The 22,925-nt window shown below is 37.3% G+C and overlaps 1 protein-coding gene across 1 annotated transcript; it reads right to left on the bottom strand.

Moving 5' to 3' along the window:
- Positions 1–371: 371 nt before the first annotated feature.
- On the bottom strand, positions 372–21,863 carry TIMMDC1 (translocase of inner mitochondrial membrane domain containing 1). The gene is made up of 8 exons (XM_082711595.1): positions 21,755–21,863; positions 21,429–21,636; positions 18,903–19,068; positions 16,040–16,128; positions 15,264–15,331; positions 6,840–6,918; positions 3,321–3,431; positions 372–525 (listed from the first exon to the last, which is right to left on the bottom strand). The coding sequence occupies exons 2-8, from the start codon at positions 21,620–21,622 to the stop codon at positions 375–377; spliced, it is 858 nt and encodes a 285-aa protein (XP_082567721.1). The 5' UTR covers positions 21,623–21,636; positions 21,755–21,863; the 3' UTR covers positions 372–374.
- Positions 21,864–22,925: the final 1,062 nt, after the last annotated feature.

Below are 22,925 nucleotides of genomic sequence, written 5' to 3'. Positions count from 1 at the left end.
ACAGCTCAATTCTTGAGGCACCTGGATGGCTCAGTGGGTTAAAGCCTCTGCCTTCAGCTCGGGTCATGATCCCAGGGTCCTGGGATCGAGCCCCGCATTCAGGCTCTCTGCTCGATGGGGAGCCCGCTTCCCCGCTCTCTCTCTACCTGTCTCTCTGCCTACTTGTGATCTTTGTCTGTCAAATAAATAAATAAAATCTTAAAAAAAAAAAATAGCATAATTCTTGGTTAAAAAAAGGTAAGAGCAAGTCATTGCCACTAGAGAAGCCAACATTTACATCTGTTAGCAGGCTGACCAAGGAGAAGCCTAGCCATTGGCATTCAATGAACATAGATCCTTTCGATTCATCAATGAAAGTCAAGTCCAGAACATTTTCAGTCTTTGTCTTGTTTATTTGTTGACGAAGGGTTTCTAGGAAGATTTAGCAGTGCTTCAATTTTCTGGACGTCATCTTTGGATTGATTTTTCTGTAACCTACTTTCAATTTCTTCAGGGAGGAGCTCAGTAAATTGTAGTCTGGCTTTGCTGTAATAAAAGAATGAAAAGAATATATCATGTACTGCTTTGTTTTTTAGTTCTTAGATTTTTTTTTAAAGATAGTATTTATCCATTCTCCCTTGTGCCTTATGAGCAAACATTACTCTTTGTACATCAAAAACAACGACTTCCTATGCTCTCCTAATCTGTTCCACTCACAGGCTGACTACTATTATCACATCACCAAAATGGACACTGCTATGGCAGCAGCAGCTTTGATTCCTAAAATATTCCAGAGTTCCTGCAGGGATATCATGCAAGAACTAAAGCACCCCCAGCTCAAGTGTGAGCCTTGAAAACTGGCTGCCCTCTTGCCCTCAGGGCCAGAGGCAGGGCAAGGGGCGGGGGGAGCTGATGTGAGGCCCCCTGCCACTCCATCACCTCTCTGTTTCCAGATGTTAAAGGAACTGCACAAAGGCTGTAACAATTTCAATATGGAAAAGTCAGATGGGACAACACTATAGACATATATTTACAAAGAGTTAAAATCCAATTTCCAAATAATACATCAGTTCTTTTTCTAAATCTAGTATTAGCTTCTTCCTTTCTTTAAGTGACTATCAAGGTCATCCATGACTTTTTCCCCAACTCTTCATTACAAGGTTTGACCACTTCTTCTAGATCTCCATAGCTAGTTTTCTACATTTTCCACTCACTAAGGCAATTTTTTATATTCTCCCTCTGTTTGACCTTTCTGTAATTATTTTCAAGCTAAGAAGCAGGCATATAGTAAGTTCTTTAACTATGTATTGAATTAGGGTGCCTAAGTGGCTCAGTTGACCTGCCTTCAGCTCAGGTCATGATCCCAAGGTCCTGGGATTGAGTCCCACATCAGCCTTCCTGCTCAGTGGGGAGCCTGCTTCTCCCTCTCCCTGCTGCTCCCCCTACTTGTGTTCTCTCTCTCTGTGTCAAAAATCTTTTTTAAAAAACCTACATATTAAATTACCTCCTCAGTAATACCACATATATATCGTAGACATATAAATATCCTATAAGTTTTTGACCCTTTTTCCTTCTAAAGTATCTTTCATTACTATAATTCAATTCAATGTATTGTTTTTAGCCATTCTTGAGATTTTTTCCATCTCTAAATAACTGATCAACTTTTCTGGTTATTTTTCTGGTTTCCTTTTTTTTATTGGGATACAATTACTATCTGTTCATATTTTTCAAAACGTTAATACTTTTCCAACTTTCTGTATCAAATTCAAATACCAATATACTTTCCTTACTTTTCCAACTCCTTTCTCAAAGCTTCCTTTTCTTTAAAACAAAACAAACAACAACAAAAAAGTTTCTTACGACACCTAAAGACCTAGAAATAAACTAATGCTTTCATGCTTTTAATTCTCCACATCACATTTTATGCTGGCACTTAGAATTTTAAGTGCTTTATCCTACAACTTAGATAACTACATATCCCACCTACCCTCTTAATAATCTGGAGAAGAGGAGTGAATGAAACAAATATATATTGAGCATTGTGGTGTGATTCTGCCCTCAGAATGGCTGAGAAAACAAGAGGGCTTGAAGTTAAGTAAAATAGCCAAGGTCATAGAATTAATCAATAGCCTAGTTGGGATTTAAGGTGGGTTTTCAAGGTTTCAGTGCTGCTTAGGTTCTCGTATAGAACCTAAGTCCCTGAACAACTGATCTAGAGATATTAAGAATTTCCATGTGCATATGTGTGTTTAGCACAAATGGAAGCTTCAAGTAAAAATATGATTAAAAAAAAAAAAAAAAAAAAGACTTTATCTATTTAACTACCAAAACAGCAGCAGCTTTCATCAGTACACAGGAAGCCAAGCCACAAGAATCCTTCGTACCAGGAGTCCTAGGTAGCAGCCTGTTACGGTCATCTTACAAAAAATCAGCACAAAGTCTACTCTCAGTCTGATAACTGGACCCCAGGGAGTGACTAGATGGCACAGGTCAAAGTTTTCCTCCTCTTCAGTGGCATCCCGTCCACTAACAGCCACTTTCACTACCTAATTCATGTGCATCCACAGCAAGAAGTGGAATCTTTGAATGTAGACACCTAACATGCTCTGTATTGTTCACAGATGCACATGTAACGTGGGATATAACCTTTTAAATAATGCCAAGTGAAATTCACTCATTGCTGTCCATTTCCTTTAAGTAATTTCCCATGCAGTCAAGAATATAGAAAAAGAAAAAAAAATATGCAACCAAGTGAGGTTTGGAATATCTTAACTTAAAAATAAATATATCTAGGGCACCTGGGTGGCTCAGTGGGTTGAGCCTCTGCCTTCGGCTCAGGTCATGATCTCCGGGTCGTGGGATCGAGTCCCACATTGGGCTCTCTGCTTAGCGGGGAGCCTGCTTCCTCCTCTCTCTGTCTGCCTCTCTGCCTACTTTTGACCTCTCTCTCTCTGTCAAATAAATAAAATCTTTAAAATAAATAAATAAATAAATAAATAAATAAATAAATCTAAAGAATGTCCCTCATCAGATTAAAAATAAAATTAGTGTCTTTCAGTTTTCTATTCTTTCAATAAAAAGATTTAAAAATCAGTTAGTGTACAAGTTGAAGAAAATGAAACACTTCTTTGAGTTTTATTTATTTATTTTTCTAAGTAATCTCTACACCCAACATGGGACCTGAACTCACAACCCTGAGATTAAGAGTGCTTCTCTGACTGAGCCAGCCAGATGCCCCAGAAACTCATCTCTGTGTTGAGAGGCAGTTTAGAGGAGCTGGGTTGAGAGAGCATCAGGCTGGCTAAGAAAGTCAGATACCCTCATCTTCACATGCTCCTTACCTCTCTTCCAGCTTCAGCTCATGGAGTGCCTTACGATCCTTCTGTGTTCTCTCTTGGACAGTCTCACCATGGAACTTCTGAAATGCCATCAATAGACTTCCTACAGGAGTGCTGAGAGGGAAGTAGAGAAAGCTTTGGACAAAGGAGCCATTAGCCCACACACCATGGGAAGGTTTGCTAAGGCATGAGCAACACTGACTGAGCCACTTCTTCTCTGACAGGTATAGGAACTCTGACAAAGTGTCCTTGTCGAATGAAGAGAAAATTATTAAGGCAATTTCCTTCCTCCTCTTCTAAACGGTAGAGAAAAACAATCACTGCAACATCCTAAAATTAACTGGTATAAAAACAACAGATCTGTAAGTTGGCTTTGTGTTTTATCATAATGATAAACTGGGAAAATATATAGTTATGACAGTTCTAGTAAGGAGATTTATATCGAAGATTTCTCAGAAGTGAAATCAACACCAGGAATGGTACCGAACCTAGTAGGAGGCAGGAACTGTGGAGGGCATTTTGGTTGGAGGAAGGATACTACTAGCTTCTGGAGGTGGAACCCCCAAAACATTCTCAAATTCAGAAGTCTGGCACAACAGTCTCACCTATAATGTCAATAGTTACTATCAAGAAACTGATATAGATAACACTTATTACAATAACAGAAGAGGGTTTGGTTCTTGTATTCTTGAGGAGAAGGAGTTTTTGTCTCTGATATAACTTAAATTTCCACAGACTGCAATGTAAGTAAGCTCATTCAAAAAGGTATTTTTGCTAAATGCATATGTCCACTGACAAACAGATAAAGAAAATGTGGTCTATACAATGGAGCACTATGCAGGCTTTAAAAAGAAGATCCTGTCACATGCTACATGGATCAACCTTGCGGATGTTATGCTAAGTGAAATAAGCCAGTTATAAAAGGACAAATATTATATGATTCCATTAATATGAAGTATTTAAAGTAGTCAAAATCATAGAAACAAAGTAGAAAGGTGGTTGCCAAAGGCTGGGGGACAAGGGAAGGGGAGATTTAATGTTTAAAGGGTAAAGAGTTTTCAGTTTTGCAAGATGAAAAAGTTCTAGAGATCATTTGTACAAAGTGTGAATATACCTAACACCACTAAACTGTACACTTAAAATGGTTAAGATGATAAAATTTATGTTATGTGTTTTTAACGACAAAGAAAAAGAAATTATTTTGACTTCTAATTTCAACAATTTTTCCTTTCAAACTAAGCTGGTATATTAACAACATAACAAGGCGTGCCTCGCTGGCTCAGTCACTGGAGCATGTGACTCTTGATCTTGGGGTCGAGTTCGAGCCCCACATTGGGGGTTGAGTTTGTTAAAAAAGCAAACAAAAAAACACAATATAATAAACATGTCAGCAATGGATTATGACATGCTGAATTTTTAAAAAGAATTTTAAAAAAGAATGCATGAATCTACAGTGTTACTTCCTCCTAAAAAGGGGATAGGAAAAGGGAGGGCATAGGTGGAGGGAAAGGGAGTACTCTTCTATTCAAGTAAATGCCAACTAACAAAAACAAAGAAAAGACAGAACAAATCATTTTGCAACCCTCTGTGTAATAATTGATGACACCAACAGTTATAATAGATCATTAAAACCACAAGAAAAAAGATAGCTGGAGAACAGGCTATTCAATCTTATCCTACAGATTATTTGTTAATCACAATGGGAAAAAGATACCCTTAGAGTGGAGGAATTTAGTAGATACCAAATGTGGTAGGCAGAATTCTAAAATGGCCCCCCAAACTGTCCTGCCTTAATCCCTCAACTATAAATATATTATACCCATGATTATATTACAAGGGAAAATTTTACAGATATAATTAAGGTTAATTATCAGTTGAATCTGAGTCAATCAAAAAGTAAATTATCTGGATAAACCCTTTAAAAGCAGAGTTTTCCTTGGTGGCAGAGTAGAAGTCAGAGAGATTCAAAGCATGAGAAGGATTCAACATGCTGGTTGCTGGTTTGAACATGGAGGGGGTCACCATGAGAAGGAATGGGATGTCTCTAGAACAGTGGTACCTGGCAGACAACCAGCCAGGGAACAATGACTTCAGGCCTACAGCCACAAGGATCCTGTCCATAACCTGAATGGTTTAGGAACAGATTCTTCCCCAGAGCCTCCAATAAGAGCCTGACTGACCAACACTGATTTTTGTCCTTGTAAACCGTGAACAGAGAGAGCCCCTCTGAGCCCATCTGAGTCTGTAGGTCAGACTTCTGACCTACAGAACTGTGATGTGATAAACAGGTAGTGTTTCAAGTTGTTTCAAAGTTTGTGGTAATCTGTCACCCAGGAGTGGAAAACTACTGTACCAAGTCATTAAAATTAATTTCATTTATAATCACTGATACAATGTCTCTTGATATGATACATGGAAAAGGAAACAACTTCACCTATATTGTGTTCCTGATGAAAATATTTAACCTAAATCTAATCCTGAGGGGATAATCAAAAAAAACTGAGAAATTTTCTGGGGGGGAAAAAGGCAGTGGAACTGTTCTAGTTTAAAGGAATCAAGGGGTGCCTATATGGCACAGTCAGTTAAACCTTAGATTCTTGGTTTCAGCTCAGGTTGTGATCTCAGGGTCCTGTGCCTGAGCCCCATATCAGGCTCCGTGCTCGTGTGGAATCTGCTTCAGTTTCATTCTTCCTCTTCCTCTGCCCCTCCTGCTTGTATGCACTCTCTAAGAAATAAATCTTTTCTTTTTTAAATAAAGAAATCAAAACCATAAAAATGATATACAATTGTATCCTGGGTTTAAAAAAATTATTCAAATAATTAAAAATTTTTTTACTATGGACCCTATCTTAGATAGCTACATTGAGTCAATGCTAAATTATTTATTGTGATGATTATACTGTGATATTATCACTGGCAAATATTCATCATTTCATCCTGGGAGATACATGCTGATATACTCAGAGATGAGGAATTATGAGGTCTCCAAAGACTTAACCAAAAAGAAAAAAAGAGAAAGAAAAAGAACTGTATACACATTACACACATATACAGAGAGATATAAAAAGAATACAGCAAATGTTAACAACCGGTGAATGTAAGTGACGAAAATATGGGTGTTCAATGTACTAACTCATTCAACTTTTCTATAGGTTCAAAATGTTTCAAAGTAAAAAGCTGAAGAAGAAAATTTTTTAAATTTATTAAACTAAACAAACAAAACCCAAACAAAACTTTTTTTTTTTTTTTAAGAACATGCTTGCTAATTGTTTCTTATTCCTTTTTCCTGCTCCTTGCAAATACCATTGTTCAAATTACAAATAAGTTCAGGTGTCAGTGATATATAAACAGTTTTTACTCAGTGACAACTGAGTAAAATCAACCATGTAGAGTAGAATTTGAACTTAACAGTCAAAGCCACTGCCAACATAAGACTGAAGACCTAGAAATGAGTGAGATTTTAACAGGTAAGGCATTAATGAATGTTGTGTTAATTTAGAATGAAATTGTGTTAACACTTACCCCAGCAAGGCTCCAATTATGCCACCAGCCACCAGACCATGCAGGCCCAGGTTTATTCTAAAAAGACCTCCTGTGACAGCTATTTTAAAGCAAACAAACAGAAAAAACCCTGATATTAAATTTTCTCTAAACACTAGAATCTATCTTTTAAGTTTTCCTTCTATAAAAGTGACATAAACCCCTAAGTAAGTTTTCTGAACCCAACATGAATATACCACCATGATCTCTTCCACACTGCAGGTTCAAAGGAAAACATTCCTTTTATAAACCTACTTTCTCCATCTGTTCTAGGGTCCAATCTCCTCATTCTCTTCAATGTTTGCCCACCTCTTCTTAAGAATCTGTAATTTCTTCACTTCCACCTCTTCCATTTCTTCCTTCTTCAAGAAAAGCTTTCCCCAAATAAAAACCCCTGCAGTTTATACCTCCTCCCACCACCACAGCCTCACCCCTTTCTTCAGGGCTACACTCCTCAGGCAGGCCTACAGGCGGGCATTTAGCCTACAGTGCCACCTGGTGGTCAGTGTAGAGGTCCTCTTTCCTTCCCACGGGAATGCTCTATGATGTCATTCATTTTCCTCCCTCACTAGGTACAATACAACTAATGCCATCTCAGGTAGTAACATTGTTTTTTTAAAAAATCTGAGACCTATTTCTCTTATTTAAGAACTATTTATCATTTTTTAATTTTCTATGTTTTAAAATTAACAAGAATGAAAATTATCTTTAATTCTATTACCCAGAGGTAGTAATAAATTTGATCTTTTTTTTTTTCCCAAACGAAACATTTTTTAAAAATAATATACTTTTTAAAAAACCTGTTAGAACAGCCAAAATCTAGGACACTGACAAAACTAAATGGTGGCAAGGATGTGGAGCAAAAGAAACTCATTCACTGCTGGTTGTAACCCAAAAATGGTATAGCCACTTTTGAAGACAGTCTGACAGTTTCTTACCATACGGTTCAGCAATCATGCTCTCTGGTATTTAAACAAAGGAGCTGCAAATTTATGTTCACACCAAAATATATACACAGACATTTATATATAGCAGCTTTGCTCATAATCGACAATACTTGGTAGCAACCAAGATGGCCTTCAGCTGCATAGGTAATAGTAGGTAATGCATAAACTGGCATTCAGACAAAGCGCTAAAAAGAAATAAGCTATCAACTAATGAAAAGACACTGGAGGAAACTTGAATGTATATTATTAAGTGAAAGAAGTCAATCTGAAAAAGCTATACAGTGTTATATAACATTCTGGAAAATGCAAAACTGTAAGCAGTAAAAAAAATATCAGAGGTTATCAGAGGTTGGTAGGTGGGATGCACAGGTAGAGCAGAATTTTAGGGCAATGAAAATGGTCTTTATGATGATGGATATATGTCCTATTTGTCCAAACCCATAGGATGTACACCAAGAGTGAATCCTAAAGGAAATTATGGACTTCAGGTGATAATGATCCATCACTGTAGATCCTTCAATTGTAACTAATATCCCACTCTGGTGTGAAATGTTCATAGTTGGGGAGGCTACATGTAAGTGGGGGAGGGAGTATATGCAAAATCTTTGTATCTTCTGTCCAATTTTACTATGAACCTAAAACTGTATTAAAGGTGGGGAGGGAGTAATGAGCCATACACCAAAAATGGAGTTGGACTCTTTATTATACATAACTATGTTTTCTATGAATAAAGACAATTTACTTCGTTTTTCTCATTCTTGGTGCTTTTTGTTTCTTTTTCTTACCTGAATGCACTGGTTAAAGTCTTCAGTATAATGCTGAATAGGACTGTATTTTCCTCAAGTACCTAAATTACAAGTGTAATTTAATTTTTTAATCTGTGCTGTATTCCTAGTCTTAGGGGAAAATCATTCAGTCTTAAACATGACATTTGCTGCAGGTTTTTTCATAGATGACCTTCCCTTTTATTCCTAGTTTGTTGAGAGTTTTTAATTCTGAATGTTGGATTTTTGTCAAATGATTTTTCTAAGCTAACCTTAAATTCCTTGGATAAACTCACTTGGTCAAGATATAATCATCCTTATTTGTTGCTGGATTTGGTTTACTAGTATTTTGTTAAGGATTTTTGTGTGTATACTTTTTTTTTTTTTTTTTAAGTAAGCTCTATACCCAACCTACGGCTTGAACCCACAACCCTGAGATCAAGAGTCACACACTCTGCCAACTGAGCCAGCCAGGTACTCCTGCGTATATACTCTTGAATGATAGTGATCTGTTGTTTTCTTTGTTGTTTTCATCTGGCTTTGGTATAAGGATAATACTAGTCTAACAGAATGAGTTTGAAAGTGTTCTTTCTTCTTCTATCTTCTGGAAGAGTTTGTGAAGGAAATTTCCCAAATACCCGTTGAAGACATCTGGTCCTGGGCTTTTCTTTGTGAAAAAAATGTTAATAATTTAGTTTATTAACTTACTATGGGCTATCCAGATTTTCTATTTCTTCTTGAGTAAGTCTTGGTTCTATTTCTTCTTGAGTAAGTCTTTTGTTTTTTCTTCTTGGTCAGTCTTGCTAAAGGGTGTCTATTTTGTTATCTTTTCAAAAAAGCCAACTTTTGGTTCCACCCATTTTTTTCTTTTTCTTTCAATTTCAACAAATTTTGCTTTAATTCTAATTTCCTTCTGTCTGCCTACTTTGGGTTTATTTTGCTTCTCATTTTCTAGTTTTTAAAGGCAGAAGCTTAGATCGTTCATCTGAGATCTTCTTTTATAATGTAGATGTTTATAACTATAAATTTCCTACCAAATACTTATTTGGGTGCATCTTAGAAATTTTGACATGTGTTTTCATTTTCATTTAACTCAAAATATTTCTAATTTATCTTGTGATTCTTTGTGGTCTATGAGTTATTTATAAATATGTTGTTTAATTTCCAAATACTTGTGGATTCCCCCATCTTTTTTCAGTTTAATTCCACTGAAGTCAGAGAAAATATTTTGTATGATTTCAGTACTTTAAATTTATTAAGACTTGTTTTGAGGCCTTATATACAGTCTAGCCTGAAGATTATCCCATGCGCACTTGAAAGGAATGTGTATTCTGCTATTGTTGGGTAGACTGTTCTATAGATGTTGGTTCATACAGGTTGATAGTGTTGTTCAAATATTCTATATCCTTGCTGATATTTCCTCTAATTGTCCTATCCATTACAAAAAGTGGCATATTAAAGCCTCTAACAACTATTACTGAGTTGGCTATTTCTCCTCTCAATTTAGTGTTTGTTTCATGTATGTAAAAGCTCTGTTGCTAGATGCATTTATGTTTATAAATGTTGTATCTTCTTGATTAATTGGTTCTCTTAACATTATAAAATATCCTTCTCTTTGTTGCTAGCATTTTTATATTAAAGTCTATCTTGTCTGATACTGGAAGAGCCACTCAAGCTCTTTTCCCTACTGCTTGCATAGTTTATCTTTTTCCATCATTTTACTTTCAACTTACTTGTTTCCTTGAACTAAAATATGTCTCCTGTAGACAGCATACAGTTGATCTTTTTTTAATGGAGTCAGACAATTTCTGCCTATTGATTGCAGTGTTTAATCTACTCATATTTAATGTTATTACTGATATAGCTGGGTTTAGGCCTGCCATCTTACTATCTGTTTTCTATATATCTTATTTCTTTTTGATCTTGTTATTACTTTAAAAAGTTACTTTCTTATTACTTGCTTTATGGATTACCCTACGCTTCTTAATTTATCACAATCTACTTCAGATCAGTAACTGTTTTAGTCCAGTAACATGTACAAAGACTGTTCCAATACAGCTCCACTCCTCTTCCATTTTTGTGCTATTATTGTCACTTACATTATGTATATATGTTAAAACACAACAATACAATGTTATTATTTTACACAATCATATATACTTTAAAGAAGGGAAAACGTTAAGAAAGAAAAAAATAGGTTTATGACTTCTTTTCTATTAACCTACATATTAACCATTTCTAGTACTTTTCATTTCTTCCTGTCAAGTTACTACTTTGTAACATCTCCTGTTGGAAATATGTCCCAACATATTTCCATTCCTTCCCTCTCATTTGTGCTATTAATGTCATATTCAGTTTTAAACACGCTATATGTCTAATACTTCAATTTTATTACTTTATATATTATTATTTATGCATTATCTTTTATATCAGTTAAAAGAAAATATATATTTATATAACCTTTAATAATTACTTATACAATTATCTTGACCAATGCTCTTTAATGCTTCATGTAGATTGAGGTTACCATCTGGTATCCCTTCCTTTTAGCCTGAAGAATTTCTATAGAATTATGTAAGGCAGTTCTGCTAACAATAAATTTTCTTTCTTTGTTTATCTGCCAACCTCTTCATTTTTGCCTTCAATTTTGAAGAACGGTTTGCTAGATATAGAATTCTTGGTTGACAACTTACTCTTTTCAGGCCTTTGAATGCCATTCTACTGCCTTCTGGCTTCCATCATTCTGATGAGCAATCAGCTGTTAATCTTATTGGGGCATTCCTTGTATGAGTTGGTTTTTTCTTGTGGCTTTTAAGATTTTTCTCTTTCAATAGTACAATTATTACATGTCTAGGTGTGACTCTCTTCATGTTTATTTATCTTACAGTTTGTTGAGCCTCTTTGATGAATGGATTAATGTTTTTCAACAAATTTGGCAAGTTTGTAGTCTTATTTCTTAAAATACTTTTTTCTGCCCCTTTCTCTCTTTTCTCTCCATCTAGCATTCCTAGCAACCTGTTGGTATTTGATGGTGTCCTATAGATTGCTGAGGCTCAGTTCACTTCTCTTCATTTAAAAAAATTCTGTCCTTCACGGGCACCTGAGTGGCTCAGTCAGATAATCATCTGCCTTTGGCTCAGGTCATGATCTTAGGGTCCTGGGATCAAGTCCAGCGTTGGGCTCCCTGGTCAGCAGGGAGTCTGCTTCTCCCTCTCCCTCTGGCCCTACTCACCACTCATGTGCTTACTCTCTCTCAAATAAAACCTTTAAAAAAATTCTGTCCTTCACAAGAGACAATCTATATTGATATTATCTTCAGGTTCACCAATTCTTTTCTGCTACTTCAAATATAATGTTGAACTCCTCCTCTCCAGTGAACTTTTAATTTCTATTGTTATATTTATCAACTCCAGAATTTTTACTTGATTCTTTTTTATAATTTGTCTTTACTGACATACTCTATTTGATAAGTCACTGTCATCAAACTTTTATTTCTTTAAAAATGGTATGAAGCCTTTTGCCTGCTATGTTCAACAGATGGGTCCTGTCAGAGACAGTCCCAAAGACTGCTTTTTTTTAAATCCCATCTTTGCGTGTCTTCCAATTTTTTTGTTTTTGTTGAAAACTGCATATTTTAGGTAATAAATTACAGCATCTCTAGAGTTAGGACATCCTTTCAGGGGATGGCTATAATTCTTTGTTTATGTAACAACTTGCCTGGACCAATTCTATGGAGTCTTTTTTTCTGCAGACTATAGCCACTAATGCCTTTCTTAAATTATTATCTTTATGCCTGGCTTCCTAGGCATCATAGTGGCTTAAGCAGTCATCCAATGAGTCATCAGAGGTTATGCTTAAACATCTCAAGTGAGTAAGGTTTCCATCCCTTGCCAATGTATCTGTGGTTGAAGAATGCATTCAAAGTTTATAATCTTTTCTGGCTTTTTCTTTTGGTGTCCACAATTACAATGAGCTAAAGATAAGCAGCTTGCTAGAACCCTTACCAGTCTCTCCTGAATTTGCATAAATACTTACACATGTGTGCAACTTTCCAAGTGCTAGGACTAAGTGGGATATTAAAGACTTCTTGGGTTAAGATTCCATCTCCTCTGCCAGGCTATTCCTCACCTCAAATAGTAACAAAACCTCAGGTTAGATGTGTGACATTATCCTTCCCTGTTGCAATTATTTTCAGCAATACCCTTGGAATTTTCTGATCTCTGCTCCAAATAAACCCAGCCACCTTAAGCAGCAGAAGCTGATTCTCCAACCTATCCTTGTGAAATTTCTGCAGCATGGAGCTGTGGGTTAGGGGGCACAGACTCTCTATGTTCTTAATGAGACTCAGTATAAATTCTTGGATAAATGCTTACTGATCAGTTGGGTCCTTGTGGTCAACTTCAAGCATCTTTAAATGGTTGTTTTTGATAATTCTGTCCAATTCTATTATTGCTTTTTGTAGAGAGGATTTGCCAAGCTTCTCACTCAGCCATTCCAGATGTCAAATATACATTTATAAATGTCCAGATTGAATGCCAAATAATAATAATGAGAGGAGATATCCTTGACCTGATTCTGACTTCAGGGTTACTTTATGCTACACCATTAAGTTCAATGTTGGTTGCTGGTATGAGATAAAAACTTCTATTGTATTAAATGTGTTTTTCTATTCTTATTATTTTTACTAATTTTTAAAAAGATTTTATTTATTTATTCGTCAGAGAGAGAGCGAGTGAGCACAAGCAGGGGGAGCAGCGATAGAGGGAGTAGCAGGCTTCTTGCTTAGCAAGGAGCCTGATGCAGGACTATTTTTACTTATTTTTACACTCAATTTACATTCAAGAAACATCTTTCTACTGTACTCTGCATCAGAGAGTTGTGAAAAAGGCAAAGACTTTCTCTGATCAAGTAAGTCATCTAGCAGAGAAGCAAAACAACAGCTGTAACATGTTATAAGTGCTTCAATTAAAGTATTTACAGTAAATTATGGGAACACAGGGGAAAGACACCTAAAAAGAGCCAAAGACAAGAAAATAGGGGCTAGAAAGGACCTCTAGGGAAGCTGAAGATGACAGATGAGTGTCAAAGGTAGGTCCAATAAAAGCTGAACAAAATTGTCTGTGGGACTGGGAAGACAGGTTCAAGAAGATGGACCAATACATGTAAAGCAAGACTATGCTGGGTTTGGGAAATCAGGGTGGAGCAAGAGCAATATATGCGGGCCAGACGAAGAATCAACATTAAAATGATGGGAAACTATGGAAGAAACTCAAGCAAAGAAGTGTTACAATCATATTCATATTTCAAAAATGGCAACACTGGAAGTGGAGCACATGAAGACTAGAAACAGGGAAGACCAGACAGAAGCAGTGGGAAAAAAGAGGAGCTGAGGGTCCATATATATTAAAGGAATATAAATGATAGAACTAGAACTTTGGAAAGCAAGGGATAAAGGGCAGAAGCATATCATTGCTTAGCTTTGTTGCTGTTGTTGTGGTTTTTGTTTGTTTGTTTGTTTTTTAATTTAACAGGGTAGAAGATAGAGAACATAACAGAAGGGACAAGTATGGAAGCTGGAGGAGGAAAACAGTTTGCTCTGGATACAGGCATTTGAGTCTACACAGTACCCATGGAAAAATGGCTGCAAGTTAAAAAAGGGAAAGTTTGAGCTGCTTCCATGCTATTAATGCCTATTTCTAGTTTTGTATTTTAAAATGTTTCCACTCAACTGTTAAGCTCAAATTATGTGTATGTGTGTTTGCCTGTGTGTATATACATATATACAGAATACATGTATGTGTATGTATAAACACAAGGAGAGCATGCACCCCATAAAGAGCACAAGTGATAAAGCAAATGGGCTAAAATGTTAACAACAGTTGGGCCTCCATATATAAAGGCTATATGGTGTTCCTTGTATTACTTTTATTTTTAAAACTCTCTGTAAGCTTGAAATTAATTCTAAATTAAACATTTTTTAAATGTTATGTACACTATATGTATGTTTTTGTATGTGAGAGAATGTACACGAGTTAGTTAATGCTTGAGTGTATATGGCACTTTATTCGCATTTCTGGAAATAACATTTCAATATTTTTTTAACGTTCATTTTAAAGAGTTCATATTTACCAGAGGTATAGAGCTTTAAAATAAAATCCAAGCTCTTACATGAAAAATCTGATCCCTTTCTACTTCACTTAACCAATCTTATCTCAAAGCCACTCTTTCCCTCACTCACTATGTTCCGGTCGTATTATCCTGCTCTTGAGAAACCTTTCTTGCCTTAGTGCCTTCATCCTCAATGTTCCCTTTGCCTAGGCTAGTCTTTTTTATAGGGCTTACTTCTTTCCATTTTTCACACATCAGCTTCAATGTCACCTCCTCATAAAAACCTTCTCTGATCACCCTGACCATCCCACTGCTTCACCTATTTGCTACCTTTTATCACAGCAACCAATCTTCCCCAACCACATTAGATGGTAAACTCCATGAAAGCAAAGACTTTTTCTGTTTTGTTCACCAAGTACACCAGAGCCAAGCATAATACCCTTCAATATATTTTGCAAGAATGTTGAATGAGATGTGATAAGAAGCTAACCAAAGAATTCAGTAGCTCTTATTTATAAGTCCTTAAATATTTTCCAGACCATATTTGAGAAGACTGAAAAACACAAACAAGAACAAAAATGTCTTACCTCCTGCAATGACAAAATGGCTTAGGGCATTTTTATTTCGGTACACATTTAGACCAGTGTTGACTGTGCTGGGAAGAAGGGAGAAGGAAGAAAACATAAAATTTAAAGTATATTCCCCTTACTTACTTACTTTTTTTTTTTTTAAGATTTTATTTATTTATTTGACAGAAAGAGATCACAAGTAGGCAGAAAGGCAGGCAGGGGGTGGGGGGAAGCAGGCTCCTTGCTGAGCAGAGAGCCCGATGTGGGGCTCGATCCCAGGACCCCGAGATCATGACCTGAGCTGAAGGCAGAGGCTTAACCCACTGAGCCACCCAAGCACCCATCACCCTTACCTTCTTGACCACAATTTTCACTAAAAAAGTGCCCACTATGTCAATTCCTGGTCTTAGTCTAGGCCCTGTCAATATGTTCCAGAATACTAATATGCCTATGGATTTTCTAGGTGATCCGCCTTCTGGTCAGAAGAATGAGCCAAAGAACAGTCAAATTTCTGGAAAAAATACTCACTTAGAAACAGAAATGTAAAGAAGAGTTTTGCAGAATTTCTCTTACTTAGAAACTTTGTACCTATTTGGATAATAGTAGATTTCCACCCATGGATGCAAAACTACATTTGGCCTAATCTTTTACGCAGAAAGATAAAAGTTCTTGAGGTGAAGGGTATTATCAATCACTTTCACGTGGGTATTTAGTTTTTAAAAATCCCACTTGCTCAAAAGATGTGCTCCTAAAAGAATACCGAGAGCCTTTGTCATGATTCAGAGAGCACTTACTTGAATATAGTCACAAACACTGTAGTTCTCCAGCTCCAGCGCCAGCCATACCGGATGAAGCCTCGTGTGGCTGCACGATGTGCAGATTGCTAAAGGTAACGAAAAGGCTGTGAGGCTCCAGAACACCCTGGTACCTTCTTTATTCTGAAAATGGGGCAGAGGGATGTTGGCTATGGATTAGGCAGGGAAACCTAAACAGAGACATCCTATAATCTCTAGAAATATCATTGTTTAAGTGGTGAAGCTAGAGTGAAAGTCCCACACCATTCTATTCCATCAGGAAATGGAAAAGGCACTAAGAATTACCAGTGTCAAAAAAAAAAAAAAAAAAAAAAGAACTGCCAGTGTCAAGCAAGTAATCTAACAGTGAGGCATAAATTGACAATCTATATGGTAAATGCCATGGTAGATATAAAGCTAGTGGCAGACATGCTTTTTATATTCAGGAAATCTTGGGAAAAAGAAACCATAAAATTAAAAAGCACAACCAACTAAATGGTAAATTAAAGGGAAAGGACGATAGTAAAATAGATAGGCAGGAAAGGAACAGAGAAAGTAAAGAGAACAGATATTTACCGTATATCTTCTATGTAAAAGTTGAGTTAACGTATTACCTCATCTAATCTTTACAACATGTTTTTCAGGCAGGTGCTTCAGTTTTTCCACACACCATGGAGCAAGTCTGGTGTAATATTCTAAGGATATGGTCTAGACTTTGAGAGAATTCCCAAGTGGATCCTTAACTACTATATGATATTGGGCAAGTCAAAACTCTCTGGAGTATCAGGATGGATGGACTCATGGCTTTATGTTTTGTTTTCTGTTGTCTTGTTTTTTATTTTTTTTCAAGATTTATTCATTTATTTTAGAGAGAGAGCATGTGAGAAGGGGGAAGGGCAGAGGGAGAAGGAGAAAGAGAATCCCCAAGCAGACTCCCTGCCTAGCACAGAGGCCAACACAGGCCCCAATCCCACGACCCCGAGATCATGGCCTAAGCAAACACCAAGAGCCAGATGCTCAACTAACTGAGCTACCCAGGTGCCTCTGAACTCATGGCTTTTAATAGGTGGATAAATAAATAAATAAATATAAAAGTGTGTATGAATATGTGTATAGAAGTACAGATGAACACACACATTTCCCAATTTTGTCTACTTAGTGTCCAAAAGCCATGATAACTCTATAAGCAATGAGCGTACCCAGCATCAAATCTTAGTTTTTAAATACCATTTTTCCACTAAAAGAAACTAAATGCTTTGGTGATAACTAATTCTGGAGCTGGTGCTGGGAAAGCAAAAGGTGAGCCAGCAACATGCTGCTATGCTCAAAAGTAAACATATGTTCAAAGAATGATGGGAACAGATCAAAAAGACAAAGGAGCCAGTTTGAAGGTCTTTAACTGTCCAAATCTAGGTCAATTTGAGCTTCACGATAAATAATGGTAATAATGGATTATGAACCTATAGACTAAAGTAAGAATCCATGAGTCTACATTGATACAAATAAATCATAAAGAAACAAATACAGGAGGAGGGAAAGTTCTTCCTTAAAGCTGACTACTAAAAAATAAATATAGGAAAGATGGAATTAGAAAATAACCATATAACAACCACCACAGTACTAACTCTTCCAGGTAAGAGTAATCACTGAATGCTAAAACTAGAGCACAGAAATTGTGGAAAAATAGGATATTTACATAGTCTCAAAATATCTTATAAGTACCCATAAGAAACTTACTAATTACAAGGGGAAAAAAAAGTAATCTTACAGTGGATAAAACTGGCAAAGACCATCTCAACCAAGTGCCTAAAGTATGTATCAGTAAAGAAACAAAAGATACTATGTGCTCCTGATATAATGTACTAAGAAAAAACAACATCAATTCTAGGATGTTCTTGATAAAACTCACATCTGAAATCTAATCATGAGGAAAACGCTAAACAAATCCAAATTGAGAAACATCCTACTAAACATATAGCCCACAATCTTATGTCACAATCAAGAAAGTTAAAGAAACTGTTCTAGAGGCATGCCTAAAGAGGCATGAGAGGCAAATTCAACATCTGATCCAGGACTGAAAAAAAAAAATTATTTACTTTTCAAATAAATTATATTAGTGGGCTGACTACCAAAACTTACATAAAGTCTGTAAATAAGATAAAAGTACTGTATTAGTATTAATTTCCTAATCTGGATAATATATTGTAGTTATATAAGAGAAATGTCTTTGTTTTCAGGGAAATATATGCTGAAGTATTCATCATGACTATACCTTACTCTCCAGCAGTCACAAATAAATAACAGTATGCATTATACAGAGAATGATAGAGAATGATAAAGCGATAAAATGTTAACATTTGAAGAATTTGGGTGAATGTACTACTTTTGCAACTTGTCTAAGTCTGACATAAGTCCAAAAAAACCTCAAAACAACCCTCAGAGCTGTAACTTCCTCACTTATACAACAAAAACTAATATATACAACAGAACTGATATACAGATCTAACAAATGAATTAGCACTGCAGTTATAAATGCTAATTATTGTTTTAGTGTGAACTACTGTCCTTCATGGAGGCTCTGTGAATGGGGCTAATATGCTAGAGCTAACCTTGATGATTTAGCGAGGGATTAGAAATATATTTCAGGAAGTAAAGCCATGGTGGTAATCCCTCTGAAGATAGGAACCGTGGTCTGACAAGCCATGTGTATGCACTTTAGCATTAGGACTTCCACTGTTATTAAGTATAGACTTTGTTTCTCTACTCTGACATCGTAAACCCTCCCAACCCACCTACCTGAGTAAATTTAAAGTAAATCGCAAACTGCTGTGTCCTCAAATACTTTGAGAATAGCAGTACTTACCACAGCGTCAAACCGGTTATGATAAATTTCTGCTTGGCTCTGCTCAACATACCGCTGTTTAGCATGAATAAAAGCTGGTATTCCCCCATATGCCCAGCCAATGATGCCTGCTGAAAGTGCCGCCTTATAAATATTCTCAAGTTCCTTTGAAGTTCTCTGTTGTTCACTAGGAAGGACATCAGAAAGACAATGTTGTTTGAGATCAATTTATGGATACTGCTCTCCGAAAGTAGTTCAAGATTATCCCAATACTAACATCACATCTTTCATCATGGGCAGAATCTTCTGATAAATTAAATCTTCCGATGAATTAAATAGCATGGTTGTATTAGAAGTACCTCAAATCTCAGCCAATTTTAATCTATGCTGTTAGAAATTAGGCTATTAGTTGATTACTCTTGGAAAGACAGTGACTAGAAGGGGCACAAGGGGAGCTTCTGAAATGCTGCTAACAGTCTCTCAGTATTGGTATAAAGTTTGTGAAAATTCATTGATCAATATACTTATGTATATTTTTCTATGTGCATACTATATTCCAACAGGTTTGTTTGTTTTTTTTTCCCCTAAGGTCCTTTTATTAGAGGACTATTAAACTCAACCACATCTCTGGAAGCAGGAAGAATCTATAAGCTGGATCCAAAGATCAGTGTTTTCATTTTTGAAATCTTTAATAAGGATTTTATTTATTTATTGAGAGAAAGAGAGAAAGTGCATGAGCACAAGTGGAGAGAGGAGAAGGTGGGGGGAAGAATCTCAAGCAGATGCCTCATTGGGTGCAGAATCTGACCCAGGGTCTTGCTCCCACAAGCCTGAGATCATGACCTGAGCCAAAATCAAGAGTTGGACACTTAACTGACTGAGCTGCCCAGGTGCCTTGTCAGCAACAATTCTGACATCACAATCAATGAGTCTTTACAGTTCCTGTATCTACAAGAGAAATCTAATTTATTAGAAAACTATAATTCTTCTACTTATGTCAATAGGAAAAACTCCAGTAATTTGAACCCTGTATTTACCTTTTATAGTGAATAAGATAAAAAACATTTACCTCAAAACTGGTATATGGTAGAAGTCAGAAGAGAAAATATAAAAGAGCTTAAAACTTAACAAGCCAGATGTATATGCTTTGCCTCCTTTTTGTTCCCTGAAAAATTCCATGACCTGGGTGATATTTATCCCCATTTTGCTGATATGGATATAGAGGCTCTAAGTCCTATGGTTGGCCCAAACAGCTAATGAAAAGTTAAGAAACAGCATAGTGGTGGAAAGGACCTAAACTACAAATGGTAACATGGTTGTGGTTCTGGTTCTGTCACCCACTGTTAAGTAACCTGCAGCCAGATCACAATCTCCATAAACCTTATTTTGCTCATCTACAATGGAGGGGAGCGTGGAAATTACACTGCATTACCTTCAAATTTATTTCAGCTTCAGCATTCTGTGGTTTGTAAAGCTGGTCAAAAGAACCCTCTTCTATTATGCACTACATAGGATCTTCCACACCTATCTCAACTATTAGAAGGAAGAAGGAGAAAGGCTGCCTTGTTGTCTTTAAAATGAAGATGAGGGGTGTCTGGGTGGCTCAATGGGTTAAGCATATGCTTTTGGCTTGGGTTATGATGTCAGTATCCCCAGATGGTGGCCCATGCTGGGTTCCCTGTTCCTCCCGCTCCTTCAGCCCCTCCCCCTGGCTCATGCGCTCTTACTTGCTCTCTCAAACAAATAAAATCTTTTTTAAAAAAGATGATGAAATCTCAAGAAAGCAAGTAAATACGATTCTGTCAACAATCTCACAATCTCAGCAACATCATAAAACTTCAAAGTTAATTTAACCACTGGATAACACTGTAGTATGGTAATACACTCCATGAAAGGGCAAATTTTTCACCAGTAATTGATAAATGAATAAATGATGAAATGAATAAAGTATCCTGAGTTTTTCCACTACCGTTAATTCAATGTGAAGGGCTATCCTTTATTCTGAAATAACCTTATCTGTTAATTCAGCTAGTATCTTTTTTCATAAAATGAGAAATTAGTTGCTACTATTTTTTATATATTCCTTATTTGACAGAATAAAAATTTTACAGGTCTATTTGCATCTCTTCAACCTTCCTTTTTTGGAGAGGAGCACGGGTTATGGCCACAAAGTATCAGTTTGGGATAAAATGAAATAAGAAAGAGAATACTGGAGCCGAATCTTGCAGATGTGGATTCCAGGGTCAGTCTGGACACTAATTAGCTCGGTCCAATTCTTTTAATTTGTAAAGCCAGGGGATTACACTAAAACTATATTCCCTAAATATCCCTAAGAGCTGGAACATGGAATGAGTTTCACCCTTACAGTCTTAAATTTGTCCCCGTCAATCATCACAACTACCAAATGACAATGTCAGGATACAAGCCTGGGATACAAATATTACAACGCCAAATCTTATTTAAAAATAAGCCACATCCAGGGGTCCTTCATCCCAAGATGGGGCACCTCTTCGTAGTCCCCTCCCCACAGACCCTAGGCACTTTTACTCTTTGACAAACAGGTCCCGGAGGCGGTCCCATCCGGATTCCGAGTACTCGGGCTTTGGGACGTTAGAAGACAGCTTCTGATTCTCCGCGGGAGCCTCCGAATCGGCGGCCACAGCTCCCGCAGCAAAAACCCGAGGGAAAAAACTCAGCTGCCTGCAGGGGAAACTCTGTGGCGCTGGCCGCCGCACCTCCATGGCCTTCTCCGAACCTGCGGAGAGACACACGCTTGGGTTCTCAGGGCTGCAAGGCCTCCCGGAAACACGGTGGGAGGACAGTAAGGATAACCGCAGTAATAAGTCGGTGAGCACCCATACACTACGCCCCACCTAATCTGCTGCCAGCCTCGTCGCCACAGCTCTGGACATCCTCTTCCTCCGTGCGGGTGCTCACTTTGAAGGACCTTGGCTACACGAGACAGGAAGTCCCACCCTCACTGGGGCAAAAGCCAATGGGCGGGGAGACGGCGGAGCCCTAGTCAAAATACTTCCGGGTGGAGGCGGGACGAACCCCAGCGGTGTCAGCCCTACCCGCCCTCCACCCCGGAAGGGAATTGACGGCCAGTAGCCACCTTAAGCTCTGCGCGGGCCCGCTTCTCATCTGTTTTCTCTGGGTCTCTCTCGGTCTCCTGGGCCGCACAAACCGGGTCTAGGGCAGGCTCCAAGCGGCCAGATGTTGTCACAAGCTGAAGTAATCTAACTTGTTTAAAACTCCGGAAATTCCGCACGAATGAAAAAGAAAATGCAGTATTCAATTCTAGTGGAGTGGGAAAGGGAAAGACAATTTGCACAAATACAAGCCCAACCTGTCACCAACGTGCCGAGGCCTCCCGGCCGGGGAGGACACCACCCATAGTCTTCAATTCTGGTTTCTGGAAAGAACCGTGGCATTGAAGATGGGGCTTGGTGCCAGATACACCGAGATTTGCAGAACGCTTTTTTGAAGAATCAGCTTTGGGTGGTTCTTCCTAAGATGGAGTTTACTCCCTTTAGTTGATATGCCTACTGTTGCTCGAAAGGCAGGACAACTTATGGAATTTCTACCAGGTGTTTTTCTTTGATAATCCAGCAATAATATCAGTGCAGCTTCTGCTAACATATGCTTTGAGGTATAGTTTTTATTAAAATGCATGCATTTAAAATATTCCCAAACTGGTTTGTGTAACTTCATTTTACTGGCAACCAAACATAGTCTGTTATTTTTTGTCAGTCCCTACCCCTCCTTTAATCCTTTCTACAAATTCAAAACTGCTAAACTCTTTAGTAGAATACAGCAAATAGAATTTTGGAATTGGAAAAAAAAAAATTTGGAATTTGAGAAGACCCAGAGGAGTGACTGACTACAGGGATTACCTTAATTAATGACAGTCATCTGGGTAACAGGATTAGATTAACTCCCATCATTTCACTTACTGCATTGCACCACAACTTCCTATTTGCTGATGTGTCTTAGTAGACTAATTCTGAGTTCACAGACAAGGTATATTCACCTCTGTAGGTC

Source organism: Mustela nivalis, assembly GCF_964662115.1.
Source record: "Mustela nivalis genome assembly, chromosome: 1".
In the NCBI taxonomy this organism is placed as follows: Eukaryota; Metazoa; Chordata; class Mammalia; order Carnivora; family Mustelidae; genus Mustela; species Mustela nivalis.
Note: the sequence above shows the minus strand (reverse complement) of the source record. Positions and strands in the feature narration are given on the sequence as shown.